Source organism: Apus apus, chromosome 16 (assembly GCF_020740795.1).
Source record: "Apus apus isolate bApuApu2 chromosome 16, bApuApu2.pri.cur, whole genome shotgun sequence".
NCBI lineage: Eukaryota > Metazoa > Chordata > Aves > Apodiformes > Apodidae > Apus > Apus apus.
The window spans coordinates 8,739,424-8,753,523 of NC_067297.1; the positions used below are offsets into that span (position 1 = coordinate 8,739,424).

General features: G+C 37.5%; 1 protein-coding gene across 14 annotated transcripts in view; it reads right to left on the bottom strand.

Moving 5' to 3' along the window:
- Positions 1 to 14,100, bottom strand: part of EP400 (E1A binding protein p400) — a 49,035-nt gene that overhangs the window by 7,582 nt on the left and 27,353 nt on the right. For 6 of the 14 annotated variants that reach the window (XM_051633763.1, XM_051633760.1, XM_051633767.1 and 3 more), the window contains 21 exons: positions 12,274 to 12,365; positions 11,170 to 11,468; positions 10,296 to 10,498; positions 10,025 to 10,194; positions 9,611 to 9,807; positions 9,017 to 9,128; positions 8,187 to 8,330; positions 7,701 to 7,859; positions 7,353 to 7,436; positions 6,664 to 6,795; positions 6,499 to 6,543; positions 6,229 to 6,382; positions 5,576 to 5,817; positions 4,863 to 5,036; positions 4,569 to 4,616; positions 3,422 to 3,558; positions 2,823 to 2,879; positions 2,626 to 2,704; positions 1,839 to 2,039; positions 752 to 797; positions 551 to 660 (listed from right to left, as the gene is read on the bottom strand). In XM_051633763.1, the coding sequence (XP_051489723.1) occupies positions 551 to 660; positions 752 to 797; positions 1,839 to 2,039; positions 2,626 to 2,704; positions 2,823 to 2,879; positions 3,422 to 3,558; positions 4,569 to 4,616; positions 4,863 to 5,036; positions 5,576 to 5,817; positions 6,229 to 6,382; positions 6,499 to 6,543; positions 6,664 to 6,795; positions 7,353 to 7,436; positions 7,701 to 7,859; positions 8,187 to 8,330; positions 9,017 to 9,128; positions 9,611 to 9,807; positions 10,025 to 10,194; positions 10,296 to 10,498; positions 11,170 to 11,468; positions 12,274 to 12,365 (2,885 nt within the window). The remainder of the gene's footprint in view (positions 1 to 550; positions 661 to 751; positions 798 to 1,838; positions 2,040 to 2,625; positions 2,705 to 2,822; positions 2,880 to 3,421; positions 3,559 to 4,568; positions 4,617 to 4,862; positions 5,037 to 5,575; positions 5,818 to 6,228; positions 6,383 to 6,498; positions 6,544 to 6,663; positions 6,796 to 7,352; positions 7,437 to 7,700; positions 7,860 to 8,186; positions 8,331 to 9,016; positions 9,129 to 9,610; positions 9,808 to 10,024; positions 10,195 to 10,295; positions 10,499 to 11,169; positions 11,469 to 12,273; positions 12,366 to 14,100) is intronic. The other 8 variants (XM_051633771.1, XM_051633769.1, XM_051633768.1 and 5 more) reach the window with 4 other exon arrangements.

Here is a 14,100-nt window from a genome sequence, read left to right on the forward strand (position 1 = left end):
CTCACACTTTCCATACCTCATCATAAAAGCACTGTAAAAGCAAAGAAGGTCCAAACCTTTCTAACAAATCTATCTGTTCAGATGTCCCACAATCAGCATACATCTTTTTCAGACAGCTAATCACCAAACCCTCAATGACACTACAGAAATTTGATCTTACTACCTTCCAATTTTTTGCTTTATCTTCCATAGTGTTAAACCATTAAAATAATAATAAAGATCATAATTAACAAAGAACAAAACAGTTACAGGCTGGAAATGATATTGGCATAATGCATTTTTGAGGACAACACTAATCTACTAACTTTTTTCAAAAGTATTATCTATTGGGCACTTTTGTCACTTTGTTCCGAAAACTGTTCAAAGTGTGTTCTGATACTTTGTTAAGGGAGAGGAGTTTGATACAGAACCATATGATGGACATGAAATTTGAAAGAAGCGGAGTTTTCTGGTAACGAGGAAAGCTAAGGAAGAAAGCAGAACAGACAGGCTGATAAAACATGCAACCAAGAGCAGTCCAGGGACACAACTAGTGATGCCATCTACTCACAGTCAATGCTCCAGGTATAACCGGCGAAGCCAGACGTTTATTGATGGGCTGAAAGGTGGCAGCAGGGACTCCAGCAACAGTGTTCACTATGACATTCCCACTCACTGTAGCTGAAAGCAAGCCAGGATTAAATGTGAGATTCCAAACACGAAAATCCTAATCTCCTATCACCTCCAATGCCTGATGATAAAGTCTCCTTACCAGTCTGTATACTTGTCCCCGTAACTGCTGTTTTGATTGTGCCCGCCTATTTAGAAGACAATTGAGGTAACAGTTCAGCAAACAATACAAGAAAACTGAAGATGGCTCTTACTCTACTATGCTGTTGAACACAATGCTGTATCCCAGCAGTGACAAAATCAGAAAATGCAATAAAATGTACAGATACTTCTGCACTTTTTCATTCACTTTACAAATCCACAACAACTGATGTATAGATGAGGATTCTGCCACACTAACAAGCAACTGGAGACCAGTCAAATGTTCAGTAACTACTGCTCATTTGACATCCTTGTTAGCAGAAGGGAGCAACACACACTACCCTGACACACCACAGACAACCACTCACACATGAACATCACTGAGCAGCAGATACACAGAAATAATTCTGGGTCAGAACCCATTCTCTGTCTCTTTCTGGGAAAGTTGTAGCATTCTTGCCCTTCAACAAGCAAAATAAAATCACCACTGCCTGCACAGATTAGTATGCAGAATTGCCTCAAAAAACAAAAGCCTCAGTCAGACCTGTCATTGGACACATTAAAACAGACTCTAGATTCAAGGAAGCCATAAAAACTTTGCACAGATTTCCAATAAAACAATCATGGTAGGTCCTGTAGGATGCAATATTCCACTTGCCTTGCAAAGGTTGATAAAGCTTTGATTTTTAAGCTACTTTAACAGAGTAGCTCTTACAGCTACATTCTCTTTATTGTCCAAGTTCTCTGTATAAACACTGTTCACTGACTGAGCAAATTTATTTGCTCTGGCTTCAATTAAATTAAAAGACTAAACTGAAAAAGGCAAAACAATCTTTGCAAAGGACATGGTGTTTTCCCATCTCAGAATGCCAAGACCTGTTGCTATAATTGTACAAACACACTCTTAATGAGCAAAAAAGATACCCAGGAAAAAAAAACAAAACAACAGCAAACAGAAAGAAATAGCTTTTCTCTTACTATACTGACCTAAAATTCTCACTTTCCAGAGAAAACAAACCACTCAAGTATGGTACACACAGCAGAACTGAAGTTACTACATCAGAGGCACCAAGCCCTCCCTTTCTTACCAATACTGCAGTGTTGGCCACAGTAGTTACTGCAGTCTGCACTACTGCCTGGGGCTGCTGAACTACCTGTGCCTGAGCCTGGGGCTGAGGCTGGGCTGGTGCTTGCTGTACAGCTGGTTGCTGAGCTTGCTGCTGGCCAGCTTGCTGCTGCTGGGGCTGCGGACCTGTCTGCTGCTGTGCCCTCTGCTGTTCAGCCAAAGCCTAGGAAATCAAAGTGTGAGCTTCATAGTCTTCAAAACAGCACACGTAACAATCAGGATGTATTAAAAAAAAACAAAAACAAAACACAACAACAAACAAAACCCTTTTCATTCTAAGCATGGATTATATATGTATGTGCAGAGACAGCACAGAAGTCTGTCTTCACTGTGGCTCTCTAACTCCAAGTTACATGTCCTAACTGCTTTCAAGCTACAATCTATATTCATGGTTATGTGGCTTAAGAGCATAGCACAACAAGCAATTTATCATTGACGAGCAAGGAAATGTATCTCTTTCTGAATAAGAAAGGAGGCCACAGAATGCTCAAGAATGAAACAAGATTTTTACATATTTTTTAGTATCTTTTTCCAAAAAGATGCTTTAAACAAGCATAAGTCTGATATAGAGCCCCAATGAAAGGTCCTACCTTGGACCTTGGAAATCTAAACATGAACAATTTGCAGCTGCTTGTAGCAGCTACTGCAGTGTCAAACTTCTCCCAGGAGGCAGCTTTTCTCAGACTGCCTCAGTTGCCTAATTTTTTAATTACTGCAGCCACATGCACAGCCTGAGCTGGAGACCATACCTTTTTCTCCTTTGCAATACGTTCTGCTCGGAGGGATGCAACTTGAATTGGAGGAAGTGGCTTATCATAGTTGATTCCACTAGAAGCAATTATAAAACAAAGCACACAACTGATGAACACAAATAACTGAAAGCTAACAAAGGAAAAAAAAGCACTTTTATGCAATTCATAACTACTTGAAGACAGAGAGTGCCCACCTTTCTGCAAGCACCGATGCATGCTTTGGATTCTTCTGGAAAGGATTCATGCCAAGTCTGAAATTGAGCAAAACTGTATTACTGGAGACAGAAAAAACTTTAAAACAGTATTTACTTTCAGGTATTTTAGCAGTTTCATGAATATTCATGAAGTTTTCATGATATTCCCACCAGTACTGATGCCTGCATACAGACAGATATTTTAAGAAAATCACATATTAAATATTAAATTAATACATAAAACATTACTGCAGGAATATACACAGAAAAAATTGCACTACTAAATAGCATAGACATAAAAATGGTTACAATTCAGGCAATTGGGATGTGTGGTTTCTAAAGCAGATTAAAAAAAACCCACAACAATAACTGAGTGCTCTTCATCACCCTAAATTCATGCAGTGAGTAAAGCTAACCCAAACACATGAAAATATGAAGATGTTCCAGTAACACCAAAATGCAAGAAAAGAGACCAAGAACAGAGAAACCAAACAGCAGTTTCAAACAGAGTGTAAAATAACTCAGTTGTGAGAGCAACTCAGAACAGTTTTTGGAAATATTCAGTGACACGAAGATTGAACAATCCCAGTTAAACTTACAGAGGTTTGATGGGTGGACTTCTTTTCCCTGCAATCATTTTCATCATCTCAAAATGATTAGTATAAAGTTGCGTGTGGGTGGCACCCTCATCTTGAGCGTAGATTTGATTGGTACGAAGCGGGCGACTGTTTTTAGTCTAAAAAATGAAAACAAACCAACTTTCAATTTCAAACACGCCCACCAGGCATTCTGTCTACGTACAAACACACGGTGCACTTGTAGATTATTTAAAAACATACTCCAACATATCTATCACAGACTGGTTTCTGCCTCGTGCCACTGATAACTTACTGTTACACAAAACACTATGGGAAATATATAAAGAAAAAGCAAAATAAGGAGCAGTTCTCACGGTCACACTGGCATCAGCACTTGGGGACATACAAAATAGCAAACTCTAATTTGAAAAAGAATCTTTGCTTTAATTTAGTTTTGCAAGTTTAATTCAGTACCCAAAGCAAGAGCCCATTAGTTTAGAGTTATGCATAGCGCACACGTAAGAGAATAAAACCATCACTGCACTGCTCTCCCAACAAAGCTATGTTAACATCAACACACCATGCCATCTAACATTTGGTTTCTCCTAAGCAGAAACTGCCAGAGAGGGACAAACCTGCTTCTTAGTCAGAGAACGGGACTAGAGTCAGAAGTTCTAGATTCTCTACCCAGTTCTGTCACTAAATTGCTGTACAGTTTGGAAGAAGTTGTTTATAATAATGAAATTTTTGTTTCTGTAGTGTACTATCATCCTCATTCACTAAAAGGTGCTTCAAGCATTAATTCACTATGTATTTGGAATCCATTTAGACCCTAGCATTAAGTACATTATTACAGATCTTAAGTACCATCATAACAATCAGGATGAGTTACATGGTGGTTGTTAGGTGGAAAAATACCCACTACAGTTTAAATGAAATCACAAACTTCTTGCATGATTTAAAATTTATCTACAAAATCCAGAAGCTGAAGTCTGGTGTCAATCCACTGTATCAATAAAAAAAAGGAAAAATAAATTTGGAATTTTAATTGATGTTTCAGAACTCAAGTAACACTCAACATGGATCTCATATGAATTATCTGCCCACCTCCATTGCTGCTAAATACCACAGTGTCTAGATTTGATTTTGAAAGAATACCAATGCACACCTTATAAATACTTTTTGTCTTCTTTTTAGGATTAGCTTCGTACATTAGCTGTAAAATAAGAAGGAAAGTTAGATGATCTTTTGTGGAAGATTTTGTTCAGGTGCTTTTTCTTTTCAAAGAAATCACATAAAATAAGTGGAAATCCTGATGAGGATAATTTTAAAATCTTTTAAAAGTTATTTATTTACACTGTTGAAACATTTAACAAGAAAACAAGTGTTTACAGAGATAAGGAAAAAAAAAACTCTACAAACTTAAGGTATGAAAAAGATGCATCATTCCATGTAAACTCACCTTTCCTTCTTCCCTTGGGATAATGACATTTTCGTATCTGTTTCGGCATTGTTTTGGTGAGCGATAGACTCTGCTGCAGGAGTTAACAACATCACTAACCAGGTCCCAATTGGGAGTGTGTGCTGGTGACACAACAGCAAGATTTAAAGGAAGCTCCAGCAGCTGCTTCACTGCCTGCGAGAGACAAAGGAACAAAAGGCTTAGACGACAAATCATTCCCATCTTCCAAACCTATCCTCATGGTGTCCACACACCATTACTCAGTGACGCAGCTTAGGGCTCAGGCTATGGGCTCACCTACATTCACTGAGAAAAAATAACCACAAAATGCAATTATGCAGACTAATGAGCAAGAGAACATGTGGAGACTGGTGTAAGAGGAACAGAGAGCTGCCATTCAATATTGCTCTCTTCTCAAAGGTGGGGAGAACCTTAAGCTCCATTATCCAATGTCCAGCCCATAACATAACAATAAGTGATCTCTACCTCAAAAATAGGACTTAATAATGCATTCTGTAGTTCAACCTTTAATACATCTTTAGAGCAACACAAATGATAGGCAATCTGTTCTAAGCTATGGCAGTAAAATGTCAGACCAACCACTAAGAATTAGAAATAACCTTGAAGAGATAAAGGGCAGAAAGAGCCATTTCTGAAACTAGAAGCAAAAATACAATAAATAGTAACAGCAGAAAGTGCAGGTATCGTCTGACCTGCAGAAGTGCCCAGTCTTCACTGATCAACCACTCTGGATTATCTTGCCCAGCCTCAGCAGCTGGTTTGACAAGAGTGGGCAAAGGCTTTGCAAACTGTGTTTGTTGTTTCAACAAGATGTTTTTCTTTTGCTCTTTGCCCTCTCGGCGCATTTTCAACATTCCTGGAGTTGCTCGATCAAAAAGTGAACGAGGTGGGATAACTGTCTCTCCATGACGTTGCTTCTTCTTCCTACCTGCAGCTAAGATAAACAAAAACAACTTTCTTGGTAGGTAGTTACTACCCTTCTTTGATTTCTCTGCTCCTTAGAGACACAAAATGCTCCTACAAGTGTAAAAGAGTATTACTCACTGATCCTTAAGAGGGTACTGTCAGCAACTAAACAGAACCCGGTGTAAAGTTACTGTCCTAACTCAATAGTATAATGTCTGTTTTTTAAAATTGTCCTTTTAAAAACACTTAGATAACCAAATAGAAAGACCTACTGTAAGAACTGGGGCTTCCAGCGATTCTACTGCTTGAAGAACACAGTGAGACAAACCTGCATATTTTATCTTTAATGGACCAGACATGTAGGAGGTATGAAAAAATCTCCTGATTTTTTCAAAACTTTCAGCAATAAATCTGAGAACAGTTTTGAACAAAGACTTACCAGATGGATCAGTTTTGTGTCGTTTACGTTCCTTCCTGACATACACGGGAGGCAACTTTGCTTCTGGAATAGGGGTAGTATCATACATCAGGCACATAACAGAATCAATGTAGATGTCATTGTCATCCTGAGGTGGAGTGGGAGGAGTCCAAAGCTACACAGAACAGAATTTGTAGTTACAGCAATATGAACTCTCCACTGATTTTTGTGTTAAAGAAAAAAACAAAAAAGAAAAAGCCTATTGAGGTTGCATGGTGTTATTTTACTTACTGGCATTATTTCAGTTTGTCCATCTGGGCCTTCATAGACATACTCCTACACCACAAAAAGAGAATACAATTAAAACGATCCAACTGAACCATGAAGGAAAAGATATTCTCAGAATAACTATTAAGAAATACACTCTGAAGAAAACCAAGACTAAAGAGGAATTACTTTGTTGTATGCATCCTCCCGAGTGTAGGTTAGAAGTTCCTCTTCATCATCCCAAAGCATTTTTTGCTCTTCTTCCTTTAACTCCTTCATATGCTGGACTTCCCAGGCTTTCTTTGCAGTTTTCAATTCCATCTAGATCAAAGCCAGACTCCTTATTTATGAAGTAACAGACACTGGATTAAAAGTTAGCAGTTTCTATTTTTATGGACACACTCCTTGAACTTTGCCATTTTCAGGCACAGAAATCTTATAACAATTTCTTAACAGGTACTTTCACAATCTTTTAAGGAGATTTTGTAGTATCTGCTGAGGGTTCTTGAAATAAAGCAAAATAAGAACTTCAATTAAACAACCAAGAGAACCAGACAAATAAGGCTCACTGAAATTAATGAATATTTCCCCCTCCCACCAATGGAGTACAACAAATACTAGGTGAGCTGTGCTGAAGAATGCCATTCCAGTTTATCAAAAAGAAATTAAGAACTGACATCTGCCTAAACCAAGAGAACCCTAAAATAATAATCTCTCTGTAAGGCACTCTGATGTTTATACAGTACAGCAAGATAAGATCACAGAGGTTCCTACATTACATTCCACATCACTGGAGAAACTTCCAGTTCACATTGAAAATATAACCCTGCTTATATATACTGTGACAGAACGTGGAAAAGAAATATTTGTTACTTTACCTCATTCAACCGTGGCTCGTTCTCATCAACGGAAACGTGGAAGAGCTCCAAGTAATTCAAAGCATACTTCTCAATTGGAGTCAGCTGAGAGAATATATAGAGGGGAAAAACTTAGCATTGACGACAATAAAAGAAATGTTAACCAAAGGACAGCGAATCAAAGCTCTCCTTAAAACTGATCTCCCTCTCTGATGGCTTAACATCGTAAGTCAGTAGATCTCCCATCCACTTAATGAGAGTACCAACCCCACAGACAATGAAGTTGCTTTAAGGCCAGACTGCAAAGTGATTTAAGTATTTGACCTAAATATTACTTTTTAACTAAATATTCATGGAGAGTCATGGTACCTGATCCACAACAGCAACTAACTCCTGCAGCTGTGAGGGCTCTTCGTTGTATTTTGTCTGGCAGAGCTCTGAGATTAAAGGTTCAATGCTTGACTCAGGTCCTATTTCTAGTAGACAATCATTTGAGTCCTCATCCTCTCGTTCAATACTGTTGAGAGCCTTTCAGAAAAACATATTTAAAAAACAATGAAGACTTCAAAAATATGGTAAGAAATCCCATAAGAAGTTCAGCAAAAGCCAACACAAATTTCTGGAACAAGTATCTGTTGAAGCAAAAGAAACAGTCCCCAGAAAGTAAACAACTCAACTGTGGGCTTTTGGAAGTTTTGGTACAAGGAAAATGACAAAACAACACAGAACTACAAAAGAGATTGACAGAATTTATCCAAATAATAAAAAAAAAAAGATAAGGCAGCTGTTTAATACTAATATTGCACAGCTGTATTTTTAATGCATGTTATAATTTTAATGTATGTTAATAATTACCTCTATGAATGGTCTTGCAACTTTAGGAGAAATATTTTCTGCAGGAGATGGCTCTTGAGAAAGTACTACAAATTCTTCTGCTTTCACTCTAAATCCAGAATCCTCCATAGGAGAATGAACCTCAAATAATTCCTGAATTGTTTGCTTGGTAAGTAGAAGGGAAAAAAAAAAAAAAAAAGGTAGGTATATTCAGCTTTCAGGACCATTCTGGTTTTTTATGTAACTTTAAATTAGCTCAGGTTCAAGTGGTCTTCTGAACTACAGACTAAAGAAAAGTAGACCTCTATTCATTCTGGAAATGTGTCCATTTTGTCTTCTGGAACTTTCTCTTGTAGGGCTACAGAGTACAATAAAGTGTTAACAGTTCATTTATACAAAAGTCAGAAGTACACACAGTATCATCCTGCACCACCATATTGGGAGTGCCAGAAGGGATGGACTTCATCAGTGCAGTCAGTGTCTTCTGCATTTTGAGAGCAGCAATTGAGAGCCTATCTTTCTAAATACTCAAACTTTATGTTTCCCATTTTTAAAGCTGTTGAAACCTTCATCCTTACAAGCTCTGTGGAGTTTTGCAGCAGGGTGCAAGAAACCATAACATACAAAGGAACATACGGGATGCCTTGCATACTATGCAGGTAGCTGAACAGAAGCAGACAGAATGTGGCCCTAAGTTCAAGCAATCATGAAATCTAATATGCCTTCCTATCAATTTTAACCCAAACAGATTTCTACTAAACAGTTAGTTATTAAACACTCCAACACACATCCTTGAAATTCATTGAACACTGCAACAGAGCTCTTTGAACTTATTTTGAATATTAACTTACCTGTGTTAAAAAGGCCATTGAATAGTCATTTCCCTGAGCAGCTACCTCTCTGATCAAGTCCTTTGTGCCATTTTTCAAAAGCTTTTCTTCTACAGAATTACCACTGACAAGCCTAAAAAAATTTAAAAAAGAAAGAGAAATTAATAGAAATTTGACAAGTCATTTCCAAAACAGCTTTGAGAACCAAAAAGAGAAATAGGCCTCAGAGAAGAACACTGAACTTTTAAAATGTAGTGGTTTCTGGGGTTTTTGTCAGTTCTGGTAAAGGCCCAGAACAAAGCACACACTAGTTCCTCCACTTTAAAGCTTTCTTTTAACAATTAGTGTAGCTAAAAAAAAAATTAAAAATCAAAAACCACCTCACCTAAAAAATTCCATGTAAACTAACAGATAAAAACCACACATGCATGATTCATTAATTACATTTGGTGTCAAAAAAGACAGTATTTTCAAATGACACCCTGGCATATTTTGATTAAAGTGGGATGAAATTTTCAGCACTGTTTCCACTTTATTTCAGATCACACAGAGCAGCAGTGAATTAACCTGACATTAAAGCATGTTCAAGAGCAGCCATTGATCTGTAACTATCACCTGTATATGTGGATATCTTTACATCTCCCAATTCTGTCACACCATTCCTGAGCTTTTGCATCCATCACTGGGTTTAGATCATTGTCATAGAACACAACAGTGTCTGCCTCAACAAGATTGACTCCAGTGGAACGACTGTGAGAGGAAAGGATGGCACAGAAAATGCGCTTGTCTCTGTTGAAGATTTTCATCAGCTCCTACATAAATGGAATAAAAGCAGGGAGTAAATCAACCATGCAACAACAACAACAAAAAAACCAAACCAAGTTTACTATACCCTGATAAAAAACAGGCAAAAACAAGTGTTGAAAAACAAGTAAGAAACAAGGCAGATTTCCTTCCCCTGCTGTAGTGTACAAAAGCCCTAGCAGCACATATTGCTGTACCTGAGGACAGCTGCTGGCGCCAACTTACCTGTCGTTGCTCATGGTTAGCATACTCATCAATCCTCACAAACGTGAGGAAATGAAAATTCAGGAACAATTCCAGTATATCCAACATCAGAATCATCTGGGACAAAATCAGCACACGGCGCCCTTCAGATTTCAGCTTTTGGAGCAAGACAGCAAGAGCTTCTAATTTTCCTGTATTTCAAACAAGAAAACCAATAATGGTTTTATGTAGGTATCCCATACCTGTGACACAGAAAATTACTGAAATATCATCACCAAATGTCCTTCTTTACCTGAGTCATACTGCACCAGCCGGAGGTCAGGGAACTGCAGCAAGTGAGGAGTTGTAATCCGTTGTAACTGATGCAAGTGTGGAGCTGCCTTCTGCTTAAGACTGTGCTGAAGGAGTTTCAGTCTGTGACTGTATGAAGGGGGGGGATTTGCTACATACAGACATGGGGGAGCAGCAACTGCAGCTGGCAATATGAAGAGAGCCCTGTGAAAAGCATCAAAACATGGCAATGCCACTTTGAAGAAGTGACACACAAAATTATCATCTGCAGCAATAATTTTCAGACTGTTAGCAATGTAATTTTACACTGTTTCCTAGCCACTTTAAGTGACTTAGAAAGTGCTGCACACCTCCAAAGTGTTACTATTCTCTATCTAACTTCATGGTTTTATGTTTTGTCTGCTCAACCACAAACATCATATTGAACTTACTAAGAGCAATTAAAGAAAAGTTTCACTTCTAACTGGATTTCATGTTTCTAGAAAACTGCAGCTATTGCTCTGCACACCATCTACCGTCAGCTTTAGCTAAACTAGCATCTGCCTACAACTCCATGTCTTAACTCTTGTCCTCCAAGAGGTACCTACTCAGAAGTAAACCCAAAGTATAAGATAATGTAAGCTGAAGTATGGTCAGCTCAATTTGGGCTTGAAATTAGGAATGAGGCACTGAAAACTCTTACTATAAAGATCCTAAAAGAAAAGGAACTGACTGTCGTTTTTATGTTCATACTGCACACCATTTACTGCTATATAAATCAGTCTAAATCAAACAAGCTCATGAACAGAAACAAGGTTTTAAAATTTTGTGGAAAAGAAGTGTTTTAAGAAATAACTAAACATGGTAAAGGCTTAAAAGGCAGAGTCCCCCATTACCTGTTAACAATATCCCTTAGAGATTCTTGTTGCTGAACCAAAGTCAGAATCATTTCTCGCAGCGGGTTACTTGGGCCTCCAGAGGCACTTGAAGAAAGGCAACAGTTCACAAAGCCAGCCCACCTCCAGCTGTTGTCCTCACTGGAAGACAACTGAGAGGGCTTCCTTTCACCAGCCAAAGAACAAACACTCAGCAAGTCTCTGCCATACATGGGAGCCCGTGAACAACGGCGCTCATTGCCTGAAAATATCCTGTCCAGACGCTCCTTCAGGAGACGGTTCTTTTCTTCATATGTTTCCTTTCCCGAGAAAAGTTGAAAAAACAAGACATTTGTTGCTCATCCTAGTCACTTAGGAATTTGAGTTTCTTTAGAATAAAGCTTCCAGGATAAACACATTTATCACTGTGTTTTATACCACTAACACCCTAGATAAAATTTCTTAGACCAATCACAAAAGGTGTAAATTTCAGATAAAATTGTAAGTCTACAGCTACATGCAATTTATATTAAAGAGTCAATTCTATCTTAGTTGAGCCTTGTCTTGATTTTTTTTTAAGTATATTATCATAGTTTTTGAAATAAAACAAATTTAATTGTTTGTACTTGGGACACTTCAATGAACACATTAATATTGATAAGGTGCAGATTCTTGCACAGTTTAACAAATACTTGGTCTTTTCCTATGCTGTAAAAGTTGTTTGAGTACCTTTTCTAAAACTTGTTAAGATTAGAAATTTATAACAATTGGCCCAACTGCTTTTGTGTTCAAAACACACAGAAAATCTTATGATTCCTTTATTCATGTATTACTACTTATGATGACACTCTACAGTTTTAAGAACCTGTCTTGCTACCACAGCACAAGAAAGCTGTAAGCTGCCTGCATACACCAGAATTTATTTTAAACTATGGATTATAGACGAAAACTCATCAGATCTGTCAAGCTCAAACATGGAGCAAAGTTGGGGCTTTTTTACCTACTCTGTAATTGTTGCAGTTCCTAATTAATTCCAGCTTTGTAAATTACAGTTTCCAATTACTATGTGGACTTAGTATCAATCCTGAGAAGTTGTCTTTCCATAAGAAAATAAAAATTAAGTACCTGCGATTGTCCATGTGCAGGTGCTGGCTTTAATGCTGCTCCCATGTCACCAGATGACAAATTAGTAACTGCAGCTCTACCTGGAACACAAACTGAGGATAAACCCTGTGTTTATATATTTATTCTTCTGAAGATTGGTTTCATTTATCATGTTCAGTAAGTAGACACATCATAGCTGTAACACATTTTAATTGCAGACAATTTTTTGTCTAAATGTCCAGTGGGTGTCACACATTTGTACTTCGTTACACATCAGATACCTGACAGATAATTACATCAACTGTTTCCACAAAACCCCAAGATAGGTCTGTGGAATTTTCCTATGTTTTGCACAAAGATCTGCTGGATTTGTAGTTTATTCCAAATGCCACATACAGTGCAAAAGGTATTCACATTTAGAAGTTATACTTTAAATCAGGAAAAGATCATTCTCATTTATCTTAAACAAACCAGCTATGATTTTTCAGAAAACACACAAATTCAGTATATCTACAACTGATGAAACAGAATCTCACAGTAGCATTCTTGTGAATTCAACTGCTTGCAGAGGTTACCCAGAAACCTAACTAGACTATAAGAACATCTCACACAGGGAAACTAATCAAAACTACAGTAAAACCTTTCCTGTAACTAGTAGACTGGAGACACTATATGGCAGTTATTGTCTTAATAGGATATATAGGTGTTTATCTCAGCCAGAACACATTGCTCATCAGCACTGATTATTTGTACTAGACAAGCTGCACAATCCTCCACTGCCCAGTGAGAAACTATTCAGTGGCAAGTCAATACACCCACAAAGAATTGCATTCATGTTTATCAGCAGCCCTTACATTAAGAATAAGACTCCAAGGAGTATCAGAGGTTTAAAATTTGCCTTTCCACAATTTTCTTACAAATAAGCTAACACAGATAGCCACTAGAAACCCAGTTTCAGCGCACAGCTACACATGAGCCTGGCAATTATAGTTTCCAATCACCCAAAGCAATGGAATTTATTTTTCATTTTATTCCAAATTCAGAATGTCAAAATAAGTATTTTCAATATGTTTTAAATCCCCTCCAAAGATGAATCGGAAAAAGAATAGTATTTTCTTTCAGCAACTGGAAACAATATTTTAGTTATAATTGCTTTTAACAGAGCTCTTTTTTATGAGATTAGCAAGAGGTGTGAGTTTTTGTAGCAATCCTACACCAGTTTTTATTCTGAACTATGGCTGTATCAGGAGCACCTGTAATGTAATGTAATCAGAACTGGAGGGTGAAATATTTAAGCCACAGATCTTCCAAACTAGAACAGAAATTCTTTACCTCCCAACAACTGGGAGGTTGTTGAAGCTTTCTCTCCCTTTCATGATGAGATGTTTACTCTTCAGAATGTGAAAATATGAATTTCAAGTGCACATTAATACATCAAATGGAGCAGTAAACAGTCTGTTTTGAAGGAAAGGCTTATATATCCAAAGAAAATTACAACAGATGGCCATTTCCAGGGAATGAACTAGCACTGCATTTATCATCATTTAATAATCTGCAGTTTTCTGGTAAATGCATCCTAGACAGCAATTTCTCTATTGTTTTTGGATCAACATCTTGATTGTTTTCAGTCAAGGAACTGATCACATTTGTAGCAAGGCACCAAACACCTAAGCAGTATTTGCAGAAGGAATGGGAAAACAGTCACTTGATTAGATAGAGAAACAAGTAAAAATAGATTAAAGCAAAAAAATGTGGAATATTTGAGAGGATTAATGGACATTCTCTGTCAGTATAAAAAAATAATCAACCTGGTCTTTCTTTGGAAAAGTACTTTTAAATTCACTTCTT